General features: G+C 40.0%; 1 protein-coding gene across 1 annotated transcript in view; it reads right to left on the bottom strand.

Moving 5' to 3' along the window:
- The window catches only part of ift80 (intraflagellar transport 80 homolog (Chlamydomonas)), an 81,222-nt gene extending 66,844 nt beyond the window's left edge, over positions 1-14,378 (bottom strand). Inside the window, exons 1-8 of the mRNA XM_061682389.1 lie at positions 13,991-14,378; positions 13,744-13,811; positions 13,354-13,577; positions 9,971-10,081; positions 9,762-9,830; positions 5,531-5,640; positions 1,759-1,848; positions 1,541-1,678 (exon numbers count right to left, since the gene is read on the bottom strand). Of these exons, the coding sequence (XP_061538373.1) occupies positions 1,541-1,678; positions 1,759-1,848; positions 5,531-5,640; positions 9,762-9,830; positions 9,971-10,081; positions 13,354-13,577; positions 13,744-13,778 (777 nt within the window). The 5' untranslated portion in view covers positions 13,779-13,811; positions 13,991-14,378. The remainder of the gene's footprint in view (positions 1-1,540; positions 1,679-1,758; positions 1,849-5,530; positions 5,641-9,761; positions 9,831-9,970; positions 10,082-13,353; positions 13,578-13,743; positions 13,812-13,990) is intronic.
- Between the last annotated feature and the right edge of the window lie 45 nt (positions 14,379-14,423).

Below are 14,423 nucleotides of genomic sequence, written 5' to 3'. Positions count from 1 at the left end.
TCGGTAATCAAACATATGAGCACAACTGTGTGTTTTCTCATTTACTAAATAAAAGCAGGGCTGTGAATTTCAAAATAAGAGCAAGTAAATAAAAAAGTATTACGTGTTCAAATAAAGTGCTTAACTTTAGAATAATTATTTGAAAAAAAACTAACAAAATACAGATAATACTTCATGTTTTGATCGTATGGGTAGAAGCAAAAGCATGCATTGTAAAAATGCATTATACATAGGTAGAGGGGTTTTCCAGAATTTTGAGGTCAACTTTGGGGGTGCATATAATTATACATGGGTGCTCATTATACACGAGAAATTGCAGTGAGAAATAATATTGTCTCTATGGTGCCTCAGTGAACGTGAAATATTAATTTAAATAATCCAAGCATTCCTGAGTTCCAGATGTGTATCTGGCAAGAGGCCTGAAATCAGGTCATTCGAATTTCTCGAACTTATCTACATCACATGCGAAGATCTCCGCCTACCTCTCTGCTCCCGAGCCAGCACTGTCAACATAAAAACACGTGTGCTCTCAGTGGGTCTTCTAGATGGAAGCAACCAATCAGAGGAAAAGGGACGGTCTTAGCCAAATATGGACAAAGCGTATACAAAACTGGGTCAAACAGAAGTAGCTGTCAGAGCGGCCTTTTCTGGACATTCGTATGACAAAACCAAGGTGTTTTTTGAAATGATATTGACACTTTTATACTAAGTACATGTTAGAGAGTCCCTCTATGGAGGTCTAAATAACCAAAATACGGGACCTTTAATGCAAATAAGAATTTTTGACCATTTATAATAACTATTTCCAAAGATATAGATATTATATGAATATGTCAAGGTTACGAAAGACTATCTATGTGGGGGTCTTACAACTCCAGGCATCTATAGCATCAAGAAGAATTAACTGTGTAGCACCAAATTTCATCGTTGCACAAAATAGCTTTATAAGCAGGTGCATAACAAGTTTCAGCCAAATCCATCCAGTCATTCCAGAGAAATAGCATTACTATTACTATTCTATTGCAAAACTCCTGTTACCATGGCAACCTGTGTGGACATTTTCAAAATGTTTATAGTTTTAAAAGTACATTATGGATTCATATATTAGGTCCACATTTGAATAGCTTAGCTAGGAATAGAATAGCTAAGAAAATAAGTACAAAATCAAATTAAGCATGGTCAATTACTTTACTGTGTGAATTTTTGCGTTGACAAATAATGAAGTTATACTGTTTTACTCTAATGTGAAGCTGGTTTTTGACCACATATCACAACAAAAGCGTCTCCAAAAAGGCCAGTCCCCCTCACACACACACACACACACACACACACACACACAAAAGGCTTAATTTCTCTGGAACCCATCAACCGATTTTCTAAATTCTTGCTGCGTTGTATTGAGGTTGAAGTGGCCATTCCAACCAGACTTCATTCTGAAAGATTGTCAGATTTTGGGAAATCTTGTCATGTTGGAATAATAGTATTTTCTGAATGACAGAGGAGATATATTAAAAAAAAAAAAAAAAAAAAGTGTTCTTACCCCAGTTTTGTCACAAAGTCTCAGTGTGTTGAAGGAGCCCACTGCGAACACTTCTCCATCTGGAGCCCAGGACAAGGAGGTGACTGGGTAGTCATGTGACAGCGAGAAATAAAGCAGGCGGCCAAAGCTGTCCCACACCTGTTGAAGAGATGAGAGGGATTTTTAATGTGTAACGACAACAAAAGAGAAGCTCCAGTATACCCACAAATACTGTTCACCTTATATTTACAGTCCTCTCCTCCTGACAGTATGAGGTCATTGACTGAGTTCCAGTCCACCTTCAGAATGACCCCATCGTGCGCCTTCCACTAGAGAGAGACAGAGATCAGAACTCAGTAATACTGTCATCACACTGCTTGTTAAAGAGAAAACAAGATGTTTTATATACTGTATGCATGAGGGTTTTGTCTCTATGTGCAACAGTGACCAGGTATTGACATTGTCTTGCTATTTGGATGTTATGTTTCTTCTATTGCTACACACCCAATATCTTCATTACTAGACTGAATGGGCCAGAGAGGGCAAGCAACATAAATATCCATGGCCGTCCATATTATTTGTGAGGTTGTGGAAATCATACTGAATGTGTTGGTGGTCCTTTCCACGGAACTATGGGTTACACCCTTTCATTCGGTGGCTGCCTGGCTGGTATATGAAACGCTTTACTGAGGTTGCATCCATATCAACCCCCATTTGAACCGACACGTAACACTACAGTACCACTACTGCTACTGTGAAACCCGAGCCACAGCAATAAAATCATGGTGAGCTACATTATACACCAGAAATGCCCCCTTAAAATGCAGCAATGAACCTAAAGGTTTATTTACTTCATCTCATTAACTCTGTGCAGTAGGGGTTGAACTGATTAGTTGAATAGTCGACTTTATTACTGAGCTAGAAGTCGACTAATCACTAATCGTGTCTTTTTGGAATCTCACGTTCCAATTTACAGAAGACTTTCGACTCGTCCGTCCGCTGCCGTCGCCGGATAATAATGCTCTGTGGAGCAGTGAAATGTACGGCCAAAAAGGCAACACGGTTTTCATACGTCTGCGAGGGTCTGAGAATATGAAAATAAGGGGATTGTGGATGACACTACGTCGCGGTTAGCCTTGGTAGTTTTGGCTATTCCGATCGCCACTGGTCTTAAAATATTCATGCCAGCGGCAGTGGGACCACAGGACTAGCCGTCAGGGATGAGGGCAGCGGCACAAAGTCTCCAAAGTGTTATGTCGGATAATGCACGGACAACAACTGTGGGCTAACAAGAACTTTATTCAGACTAGAAGGTGTATGATACACAAACACCCACCAACATCACGCTTTTCAACAATGACGTCAGTGTATGCAGCCGGCGTGTGCTACAAGCATGTGGAAATATTTTATTAAAAATAAGACCAGTAACATGGTCACATATCCAAGTCTATCCTCAAATACAATAAAAGCACAATGAAATAGAAACCGTGGAACAGAGAAATGCTGATTTTTTTGATTTTTTTTTTTCAAGCCTGGCTACGATCGCACAACACGCTATGCTTACAACACGCTATGTGACACAAGATGAGACCGGCCAGCTTGTTGAAGAGGAACATACAGACTCCCACTCGTGCTGGGTGATATGGAAAAAATCTTCTGGCACGATATGGGCCGTTTTATATCTCGATAACGAAATACCCCAATATAGTACATTTTCTGGTATTCTATGGGGAAATAAATCATACAACATAATATGACTGCTTACTTTTTCCTCAATTTATTTGAAGTGAAATTAAACAGACCTGTCACAAATGAGAAATGCATCTAATTTTGCCACAATTCGGGCTAGAGCTATCAAATATTTTTTTAATCGAGCACCCTAGTAAGAATTCTATGGAATAACCAAGTATTCGGGTAAAATATTTTTTTTCTTGGTTAAAGAGCAATTTCAATATGCAAGGGAAAATTAGACATTTCACTTAACAATGAACAACCAATTAGTTTCCTTTTTTTGATAATCACCTTTTTTTTTTTTTCTTAAATTCACATTATGCATAATCGCAAACTGTATTTTCTTGTCTACATTCTCAGTGAGGAAATTTCAAACAAATATAAAGAGACTTTAGTTTAAACTTGGCATTTTTCGTATCAAAAACATAGGCATTATATATATTTTTTTTTTAAAGGCATAAACAGCCTTTACGTTTTTCAAGTTCATTTCATCAACTAGCATTTTAGCATATGACATAATAATACAGGATGTTAATGGCTGTGGATTTATTAACTTAGAAATAATTAACCTTATTAACCTAGAAATAACAAGTATTCTTTCTTTCTTCATAATTTTTTTCCCTCTCGTTTTAACCTGTCCTGTTCGGCTGCTAAGTCAAGCAAAAAGGAGGATTTCTATCGCTTTTATGTTGGAACAGTTTTACTGTGCAGCAGTGGATTTTTTCATACTGCCACTTGAGTTATGATGGATATTTATTGAAAATTTCAGTTGGACAGAACGGGGTTTTAAAGAGTGGCAGAAAATAAAAGAGGAGTAGAAAGAAAAAAAGAGCCTAAGGGTGTAGACAGTAGTAATAATTAACAGAAACCTTGAGCTCCGCAGGGCTAACGTTGTGTTAGTAAGGCACCATCCATTTTCTGAGCTGTTTCTCCTCACTAGGGTCGCGGGCGTGCTGGAGCCTATCCCAGCTGTCATCGGGCAGGAGGCGGGGTACACCCTGAACTGGTTGCCAGCCAATCGCATGGCACATGCGATTGGCAACCGGAGTGCCCGGAGAAAACCCACACAGGCAAGGGGAGAACATGCAAACTCCACACAGGCGAGGCCGGATTTGAAACGTGGTCCTCAGAACTGTGAGGCAGCTGTGCTAACCAGTCATACACCGTACCACCTTGTGGAAATCTTTGCTTGAAAGAAAATGGATAAATGATGATGGAAATGATAGAAGAGAAATGACACAATAGACATTTCTCTATCGCCCCCGTGATATATATCGCCATCTCCCCCAGCACAAACTCCCACTAATAAGAACTACAACTAGATTCTACATAATTGCTTCATTTTTATTTGTTTCTATGCCGTTCTGTCGAGAAAATATCAATTAGCAATGTGACAAGTGAAATTGAAAATGCGAAGTCTGCTTGAATGGCCAATTCAACCAGAATAAAACGCACCAACAAGTTTGAAACTCAGATGATGGGTTTTGGAGAAATTGAGTTTTTTGTGTTGAAAAAAAAAAAGGCCTTTTTGGGGAATGCTTTTGTGTAATACCGCCTTCAAAATATGGTCAAAAACATCTTCAAATTACAGTAAAACAATTTATTTCTCAACATTTTCCTAAACCCTTTTATTTCGTCTATGCACACAGAAAACCCCTTCTCCGATTGCCTGACAAGTTTCTGTTAAAAATATGCACCAATAAGCTCGTACTGGCCGAAATTCCGAGGGGTTCTCCAAGTCGACGCCTAAAAATTACCATGACAATTCAAAGAGGGTCAATTGCCCTAAATATTTTACTTGAATAGCACAAATGGAATATTATTCATGAGCAGAGGTGTGGGCAGTAGAATAGGTCATGTACTTCAGTAATCAATTGTTTTTTCCTGAATGTATTTGTTCTGGAGAATTTTAAAAACATTTGAGGTGCTCATTCCATTTTTAAGAAATTTCCACAAAGATGGTGGCCACCAGTCATGTTGCTATATCAATGACGTTATCGATTAATCGACGTAGTCTTTCATCAAATTAACATTGACAGCAAAAGATTGCTAGTCGTTCAACACCTACTGTGCAGCATCCATCTGACAAAGCACCGTTGATTTAGCATGTCATTGCTTGCATGCAACAATTGGAGCTCCATGCTTTTCAAGTATATTTCGAAACTAAATACTGATTGAATTCCAAAATGTACAACGGTCAAATTTGAAAGTATCATTGTATCTATCCCTTCTCATTTTGATCAAACAGATATTGTTGCTACACACATGAAGTTGGTGTACCTGTATGACTTTAGCGCTCAGTTGCAGAGGTTTGATGACCAGGTGTCGACCTGATGTATAGAGGATCCTCTCGGAGTCTGGGCCCCAGGCCACAGAATATACAGGAGAGCCTGGAAGAAAGACAGAAAATGAACGTTTTACATATTTTCGACCGCAGACAAACAGACGGCCGTCACGGAGTGAAAGTACGTGGATTTACAGTCTGTATGTATACATTTCTACTCCTGTATTTGACGGAGGATAATTTATCTTTAGGCCACAACAGTGATGAGCACACCACTCAGAAGCTATCACTTTCCCTCAGGGTTCTCTTCATCATTCAGCCTACAGAAGGCACACCAGCTGTGCAAAGCTGCCTAACCTCTGAAGAATAGGCGCGAGTGTGTGCGCAAGTTTACGAGTTGAGGTTTTGGATACACACGTGCGGAGTACAGGCTGACATTTCACCCAGCTCCAGGTGCGTGTGGTTTCTCACAAATGCAAACCGGTCACATGATCTAAACCTGACAAAGGGAAGAAGAGGTTGGATAAATTCCGAACTGTTGCTTGTTTTAAAAGGTAGTCTAAGCCCAAAAAAAAGGGGGTAAAGACAAACAGTTATGTACCACAATTTGGTCCTGGGGCATGTGTGTGCATGCATGTGTGTACTTTTGGGGCTCTGAACTGCAGCAACACGCACTGTGATCTAAGAGCCATGTGGACGAAGGCACATCTCTGCAGCGGTGCCTCTCTATCCAGGTGTTTAACACATCAGTGGGTCTGTTCAGCATCCCACTACCCAGCAGCTCATGCTTCAAACAGCCCCTTAAAGGGCAAAAACATTCCTACATACTGGATCTAAATTCTCCACTTCTCTTGCCAAGTTATCCACAATGCCCGCCATTCAACAGGTGTGTGCCATCCATTTTCCAAAAACACCTCTTACTATTAATAATTAAGAAACCCAAAAGCCCAATTGATCAGTTCACAAGTGAGCCAACAGTAATGAAAACTGCATAGATATGTATCATTCATCGGTAGTCTCTTGGTGAAGCTTTTAATTAACCTAAGCAAAGGTTTGAAACATGATGCATGAGTGAATAAATACAGAAGTGGAGAAGAACCCAATCAACATCCATCCATCCATTTTCTGAGCCGCTTCTCCTCACTAGGGTCGCGGGCGTGCAGGAGCCTATCCCAGCTGTCATCGGGCAAGAGGCGGGGTACACCCTGAACTGGTTGCCAGCCAATCGCATGGCACATAGAAACAAACAACCATTCGCACTCACAGTCATGCCTACGGGCAATTTAGAGTCTCCAATTAATGCATGTTTTTGGGATGTGGGAGGAAACCGGAGTGCCCGGAGAAAACCCACGCAGGCACGGGGAGAACACGCAAACTCCACACAGGCGGGGCCGGGGATTGAACCCGGGTCCTCAGAACTGTGAGGCTGACGCTCTAACCAGTCGTCCACCGTGCCGCCCCCAATCAACATCTGAGTAGAAAATATTTATTTTTTTAAACTATGGCTATGTTCATACTGCAGGTCAATACCGACTTTTTTGCCCATGTGTGACATATATCTGATTTTTCGCATGTCAATGTGAACACAACAATTCTTTTTATTTTTTTTTTTATTATTATTTTTTTTTAATCCGACCATGGCCACTTTCTCATGTATACAATAAATTGGATATGTATCGATGCGACTGCAGCCTCGACCCTCAGGTCAATCTCATCCGACCTATAGGTCTTCAAAAGGTCATAACATTACAATTGTTCCACAAAACAGAGAAAATAAATGGTGGATGAAGGAGCAAAAAACAGTCAGTGGCGAAAAGAAGATGCTTTAGAAGTGCACAAAATCCTTGAAATTGCCACAAATGCTTCTGCAATGAGACCGGCACGAGGGGCTCCATTTACTTCCATAAACACTGCGCCACGTGACATCGTGTTGTGTGTGCATGCGTGTCACTTCACGGACGCATTCCGTTCACATAAGAAGTCACATTTGTTTCTGTAATGTGAACCACTAAATAAAAACATTGGATTTAACAAAAAATCCAAATTGCGTATCGACCCTGCAGTGTGACTCTAGTCAGTGTCTTAAATTTTGCACAAAAATACATCTCATGAGACTTCAGTTCAGTGAGCATGAACTAAACAAGTGTGATTATGACCACAGAACAGGAAAAGGAAGCAATTGCAAAATAGGAAAGTGGTTCACTTGTCTCTGCCTTGGATGTTTCGTGCAATATGGCTAAAGCTACATGACTAATAAATACAACAGAATGTACATTGGCAGTATGGCGCACACATACCGATAACACATGGATTTGTGGATAAGACACAAAGAAGACCATCTCAGCAAAGCTGCAGTCATAGCTTGTTTTTCGCACAGAAGAAAAAACATATGCCTGAATTTGTTATGTCATCATTCTGTATGTGGTGTTGTGCGGTTTGTGATCTCATATTATTTATATAAAAAGTTTATACTGCGACATTGATGCGATTCGTTAGCCTGTCTAGGACATTTTGCATTATGTGTTATTAAGCTATTGCTGGCAGACTTTTGCGAGACATAGCTATGTTTGCATAAATACACATTTTATAATTGTTATTATTTTGTGTTACTCTAAACTTGAACTAGGAGTTTCAATAAACAGCTTGAAGCAAGCACACATTAGCTCTTTTCGAAGAACTGTTCCCAATCTGGCAACAGCACGTCGCACACGCAGCGAGGAAAGAATAGTATAGTACTGTATATGACAGGCTGGTAATGGGTATTGGGTGTCGTAGTTGGGAAGGGTTTTTGCACGTCCATGTATGGGTACAGACATACAGTATCGGCACTAAATAGTGTTATCGTACTACACTGATACTGGTCCATCCCTACTTGCCTATATTGTTAATAATGGTATTATGATGACAAAAGTTTGACTTTGGAATTGTTTTTGTTTTTTTCTATTACCATAGTTTCCTATGGGGGGAGGACTGTTTTGTAATACAGTATGAACAAATCAGAAGTCCACCAGCATCCCAAAACAGCTCAAGTTCAACATTAAAGGTGCCGTGTTTTCCCAAACCAACATTTTCTAGTATTTGGGATGCAATATTGGCTCTAAGGTGCCTCAGTAAACATGTGAAATATCAATTAAAATCATCTACGAATTGCTGAGTTCCAGATGTTTTTCTGCCGAGAAGCCTGAAATCATGTATTCGAATTTCTCGAGCTTATCTACGTCACTGGCGAAGATCTCCGCCTACCTCTCCGCTCCCGAGTCGACACTGTCAACACAACAAACACGTGTCCTCTCACAAATGGGTCTTTTACACGGAGGCAACCAATCAGAGGAAAGGGGGCGCTCTTGGCCAAATATGGACAAAGCGGATAGAAAACTGGTTCAAACAGAAGTAGCTGTCTGAGGGGCCTTTTTTCTGGACACTCGTATGACAAAATCAAGGTGTTTTTTTTTTTTTAAATGAAATTGACACTTTTATACTACAGGGTGATTGAAAAGTAACTCACTGTTTTGAAGTACTTGTAATTTATTTCTGAACTATAATTCTGACAAGAAATGAACATGAGAAGAAAATGTATCGCATGGAGTTTTATTTCAAATTCGATATGGGCACCAGCATTAGCCACCAGTTTCTCAAGCCGCCTGGGAACCGCATTAACTGATTTCACAAGGAACGCTTGTGGGATGGAAGACATAACTTCTCGTATTCGCCCTTCTATTTCTTCCAAAGTCGTCGGTTTGGTAGAATAGACTTGCTCTTTTAATCATGAAACATACACAAAAACATTTAGAACTATATTATAACATATGAATAAATTATAAGTATATTAAAATAGGGAGTTACAGAGTAAGTCCATGTTAGAGAGTCACTCTATGGACGTCTAAATAGACAAAATATGGGACCTTTAAAGGTTCTACTGTAGAGCACAAAAGTCTTAATACACATGTGCACATGCCTTACATGCGCACACTCAATAAGCACCAATCCAGGGCTAACCATTCCTTCCTGATTGTCTTTTAAAATAATCTATTTGAGTTTAATAGTCGGCTGCAAAAACTGCCTTGCAAACAACAGAGATGTGAGTCAAACAGCAAGCAGTTGAGCAGGAACCTGCAAAGACAGCGGCCTCCATTCATTTTATGATTATTGTTTTAAAAAAAATGTAACTTTTACATTGCTTTAAAACAAATTAGTGGCTAATTCTTCAATTTCCATTCGCAATTTTACCTTGGTTTGCTAGTGTCGAACGCAGCATGCCACTTTTGGACCAGTTCTTGATCTGTCCGTCTTCACCAGCTAAATGGATGTAACATGGGAAAAATAAGAATTACATGAATTTTTCAATTATGCCACTAACATATCATTGTACCCAGTTGATTCAATACTCAGCATTTAATGGAAGTTACAGTTGTTAATCTTGTTTATCTCGAAATTACCCGTGATGAGAGCAGTCCCGTCATGGTTCCACCTGCCTGCTAAAACAGCTCCTTTGTGAGCCTCAATACTCTTCTCAATCCGCCCTGTTTTGGACACAAGGTGGAACTTCCCTGCAAAGATGGGGGGGGGGGGGCTTATGTTGAAAATCCAAAATTTGAGATAGAGTGAATGAAGAACTAAATGAGATTCAAGCAGGTAAATAAGTTATGTTTATTCTAATCTACAGCAGAACCAATTGTGTTTTTTTTTTAATTGCTTAATTTAATTGAGCATAAACATAAGTAGAATTAGAGGGTTTGTGCTGGTTGAACCAGGGAATATTTTTGGTGCGAGGAAATTGAAAAGCAGTCCATTTTGTTCACATTCATCTTAGGGATGTATCATTGACATTACTATGTTTAACGGTTTCTGGAAGGTGCACTGAAATATTAAATATAGTTTCTTTGTTTCACAAAAAAATAAATGGTTTGCTGTTAAATTATTTTTAAAACTGTGGACAATAAAGACTATTTCCCAAATAATTTAAGATAAATGTGCAAAGTTGAGAGTAATCGCAAATAAAGGACTATATGATATTACAACAACATAATTTATGAGATTAAATAGCTTCTTAAAAATAAAAGTGAGACTGTAACAAGGACAGAAAGAAAAACAAACGCTGCAACTGTGAATAAAAGCTGAGTTTTCATGGCTTGCTGGTCTGCCAGAGAAAATTGCTGCCTCAGTTTGGGGGCTGTGCTTATGCAACCCTACACTGTTATTAGTATTCTGACCACATGTTGCCTGACATAATAGTACATCCACATTCTGTGTGTTTGTTTCTAATGCAGGCTGAAGACAAGCACCATTTGTTAAGTCTTTTTTACAGTACGAGTCAACACAGAATTAGCCGTGAAAGCAAAATAAAAACATGGGGCACTTTTAACCATATTAGCACATTTCCCTCACAGTAGAGGCATTCTGGGTTTGAAGCTCAGCCCAGGCCCTCCAATGGAGTTGCACATTCTCCCGTGCTTGCGTGGGCTGTCTCCGGGTATCCCGACTTCCTCTCAGGCTCCCACATTCCAAAAACATGCTTCTTAAGTTAATTGAATACTAAATCATATATAGGTGTGAATGTGAGTGTAAATGGTTGTTAGTCTAGTCTAGGCTATATGTGCCCTATTATTTCAGTGGTTATTAGTCTATTTGTGCCATACAATTGACTGGTGATAACTCAAGGGTGTACCACTCCTAGCAGGGATATGGTCCAGAACATCCCTGACCCTTATGACGATAAGCGGCATAGAAAATAGATGGACGTTCAACCACAAACCCTTTATTTGCTTAGCTGAGAATGGGTAAGTTTTTATTGGATCGATCAAATTTTATTACCTTTTTTCTTATTGATAATCAGGCAACCGCACATTTTATTTTCTTTGGAAGCATTTGTGTTTTAATTAAAGGACTGTTTATGTAAAATGTATGGCATTACATTATTATTTTTTAAGTTTTCAGCATTGGGGAGCTACTGAAAAGCCAATTTGGGTTTAGAGTGGAAAAAAAAAAGTTAATTTATAAGTTGTGCTACAACTATGTAAGTATGCAGTGAAATGCTGTAATTACGCATTATGATCAGGGATGACACAAGCATCGATATTAAATTAGAAACAAAAATGAGTGGAAAAACACTTGAGGCAAACAGGAAAATGTTTTTTTAAAATGTGTTCCAGTTTATTAACAACCAGTGGAAATAAATTAAGTGAGCTAAAATATGAATAGGCTCCACGGTGATTAGCATGTCTGCCTTATAGTTCTGAGGTTCGGGGGTTGAATCTCGGCTCCAGCTTTCCTGTGTGGAGTTTTGTTTGTTCTCCACGTGCTTGCGCAGGTATTCCTCCCACATTCCAAAAACATGGATGTTAGGTTCATTGAAGACTGTAAACGTGTGAGCGTAAATGTAAGTGAGAAAGTTATTTTTTGTCTATATGTGCCCTGTGATTAGTTGGTGACCAATCCAGGGTGTGCACCGCCTCTCGCCCCAAATCAGCTGGAACAAATCTGTGACCTTGAGGGCTAGCGATATACAGTAGAAAATACAATCCAATTAAGTTGGGGCGTTGTGTTAAACATAAATAAAAACAGAATACAATGATTTGCAAATCATTTTCAACCTATATTTAATTGAATACACTACAAAGACATGATATTTAATGTTCAAACTGATCAACTTGATTGTTTTTAGCAAATAATCATAAACTTAGAATTTTATGCCTGCAAAACGTTCCGAAAAAGATGGAACAGGGGGCAAAAAAGACTGAGATCCCTCAGGCGGCACTGCATCAAAAACTGACATCAATGTGTAAAGGATATCACCACATGGGCTCAGGAACACTTCAGAAAACCAATGTCAGTAAATACAGTTTGGCGCTACATCCGTAAATGCAACTTGAAACTCTACTATGCAAAGCAAAAGCCATTTATCAACAACACCCAGAAACGCCGCCGGCTTCTCTGGGCCCGAGCTCATCTTAGATGGACTGATGCAAAGTGGAAAAGTGTTCTGTGGTCTGACGAGTCCACATTTCAAATTGTTTTTGGCAATTGTGGTTGTTTTTGGCAATTGTGGACGTCTGCGATTGGCTGGCGACCAGTTCAGAGTGTACCCCGCCTCTCGCCCGGAGATAGCTGGGATAGGCTCCAGCCCGCCCACGACCCAAGTGAGGATAAGCGGTACGGCAAATGGATGGATGGATGGATGAAATTGTGGACGTCGTGTCCTCCGGGCCAAAGAGGAAAATAACCATCCGGACTGTTATGGACGCAAAGTTCAAAGGCCAGCATCTGTGATGGTATGGGGCTGTGTTAGTGCCACATTCTGCACGTTTTACAACAGCGTGGCTTCGGAGCAAAAGAGTGCGGGTACGAGACTGGCCTGCCTGCAGTCCAGACCTGTCTCCCATTGAAAATGTGTGGCGCATTATGAAGCGTAAAATACGACAACGGAGACCACGGACTGTTGAACAGCTGAAGCTGTACATCAAACAGGAATGGGAAAGAATTTCGCCTGCAAAGCTTCAACAATTAGTGTCCTCAGTTCCCAAACGTTTATTGAATGTTGTTAAAAGAAAAGGTGATGTAACACAGTGGTGAACATGACCCTGTCCCAGCTTTTTTGGAACGTGTTGCAGCCATAAAATTCTAAGTTAATGATTATTTGCTAAAAACAATAAAGTTTTATCAGTTTGAACATTAAATATCTTGTCTTTGTAGTGCATTCAATTAAATATCGGTTGAACATGATTTGCAAATCATTGTATTCTGTTTTTATTTATGTTTAACACAACGTCCCAACTTCATTGGAATTGGGGTTGTAAATGGACAATATGAATACAAGACTTGCCATCGGTGCTGGTTAGTACAAAGATCTCAGCCGGCGTCTGCTTCTTCCCACCAACGGTCTTGGGAAACCAGTGCACGTCAATGGGGTAGAAGTCCTCTGGCACTTTGACTACCAGACTGGTCTCGCTGGTCAGAAGGTTCCACCTGAGGATCTGGTGGTCCTCACTACAGGAGTACAACTCATCAGCTGTGGTCCAGCCAATGCAGCTCACTAGTTCCCTATGTGAACTACTATTAAGGAAAATGGTCAAATCACATTAGTAGAACATGTCATTCATGTGGGAAATCAAGTACGGTACTACTTATTCACAAATGCAATGAGAATCATCTTGGCGTTGTTTACACATGATAAGCAGCATCGATGCGAAGCGCACTTATTTAAAGGATATGTTTAGGTTCCTTCAGTAGTGATGTTTTCAATCGCATCGTAGGCGTTGTTGTCGTTAATCCCTTGTGAAACTAAACAAGGAAGCAGACATTTAGTGACAGCACGTTAGCTGTCACGGGACCATCACACATAGCACATACATCAATTTATCATAAGAAAATGTAATATAGAAGGAGGAAAGGGAGAGGTAGCTGTTGCCGTGCATTTGCGGTGTTGACAGTGGACGACACCGGCGTAGTTGCTACGTTACCTGACTCTGTTGCGAATATGAATTCTCATATGTTGGCGGTGCCTCGGCTATGACGTGATCTAACGTTACCTCACCTCGGTCTTCCGTTTAAAATGCCCATCGTCCTATAGTTAAAAAACGTCACCGCTGGGCAGCGGTCGATCCCCGAGTCAAATGGAGTCTCGGGAAAAAATTGTTCTGCAACCAGGACGAAGCGCTTGCTATCGCAGCTAGCTGCTGCTGGTAGCCATTAATCTGGGTCACAGCTTCAAACGGCCGCGGCTGAGATCTCGCGAGAGTTCAAAGTCACTTCCTTGACAACGGGTATTTCGAAATAGTAACACATATCGGACTATTTATCGAAAACACACGCATTTAGACGATAGTTTAACACAACATTAGCAGATAATATAATCACATTTAAGTATATGGGTGTAAAAACGACTAAACTGTT

The sequence above is a fragment of the Phycodurus eques genome, chromosome 7 (assembly GCF_024500275.1).
Source record: "Phycodurus eques isolate BA_2022a chromosome 7, UOR_Pequ_1.1, whole genome shotgun sequence".
Taxonomy (NCBI): domain Eukaryota; kingdom Metazoa; phylum Chordata; class Actinopteri; order Syngnathiformes; family Syngnathidae; genus Phycodurus; species Phycodurus eques.
The sequence above is the reverse complement of the archived record's forward strand: the minus strand, read 5'-3'. Positions and strand labels throughout refer to the sequence as shown.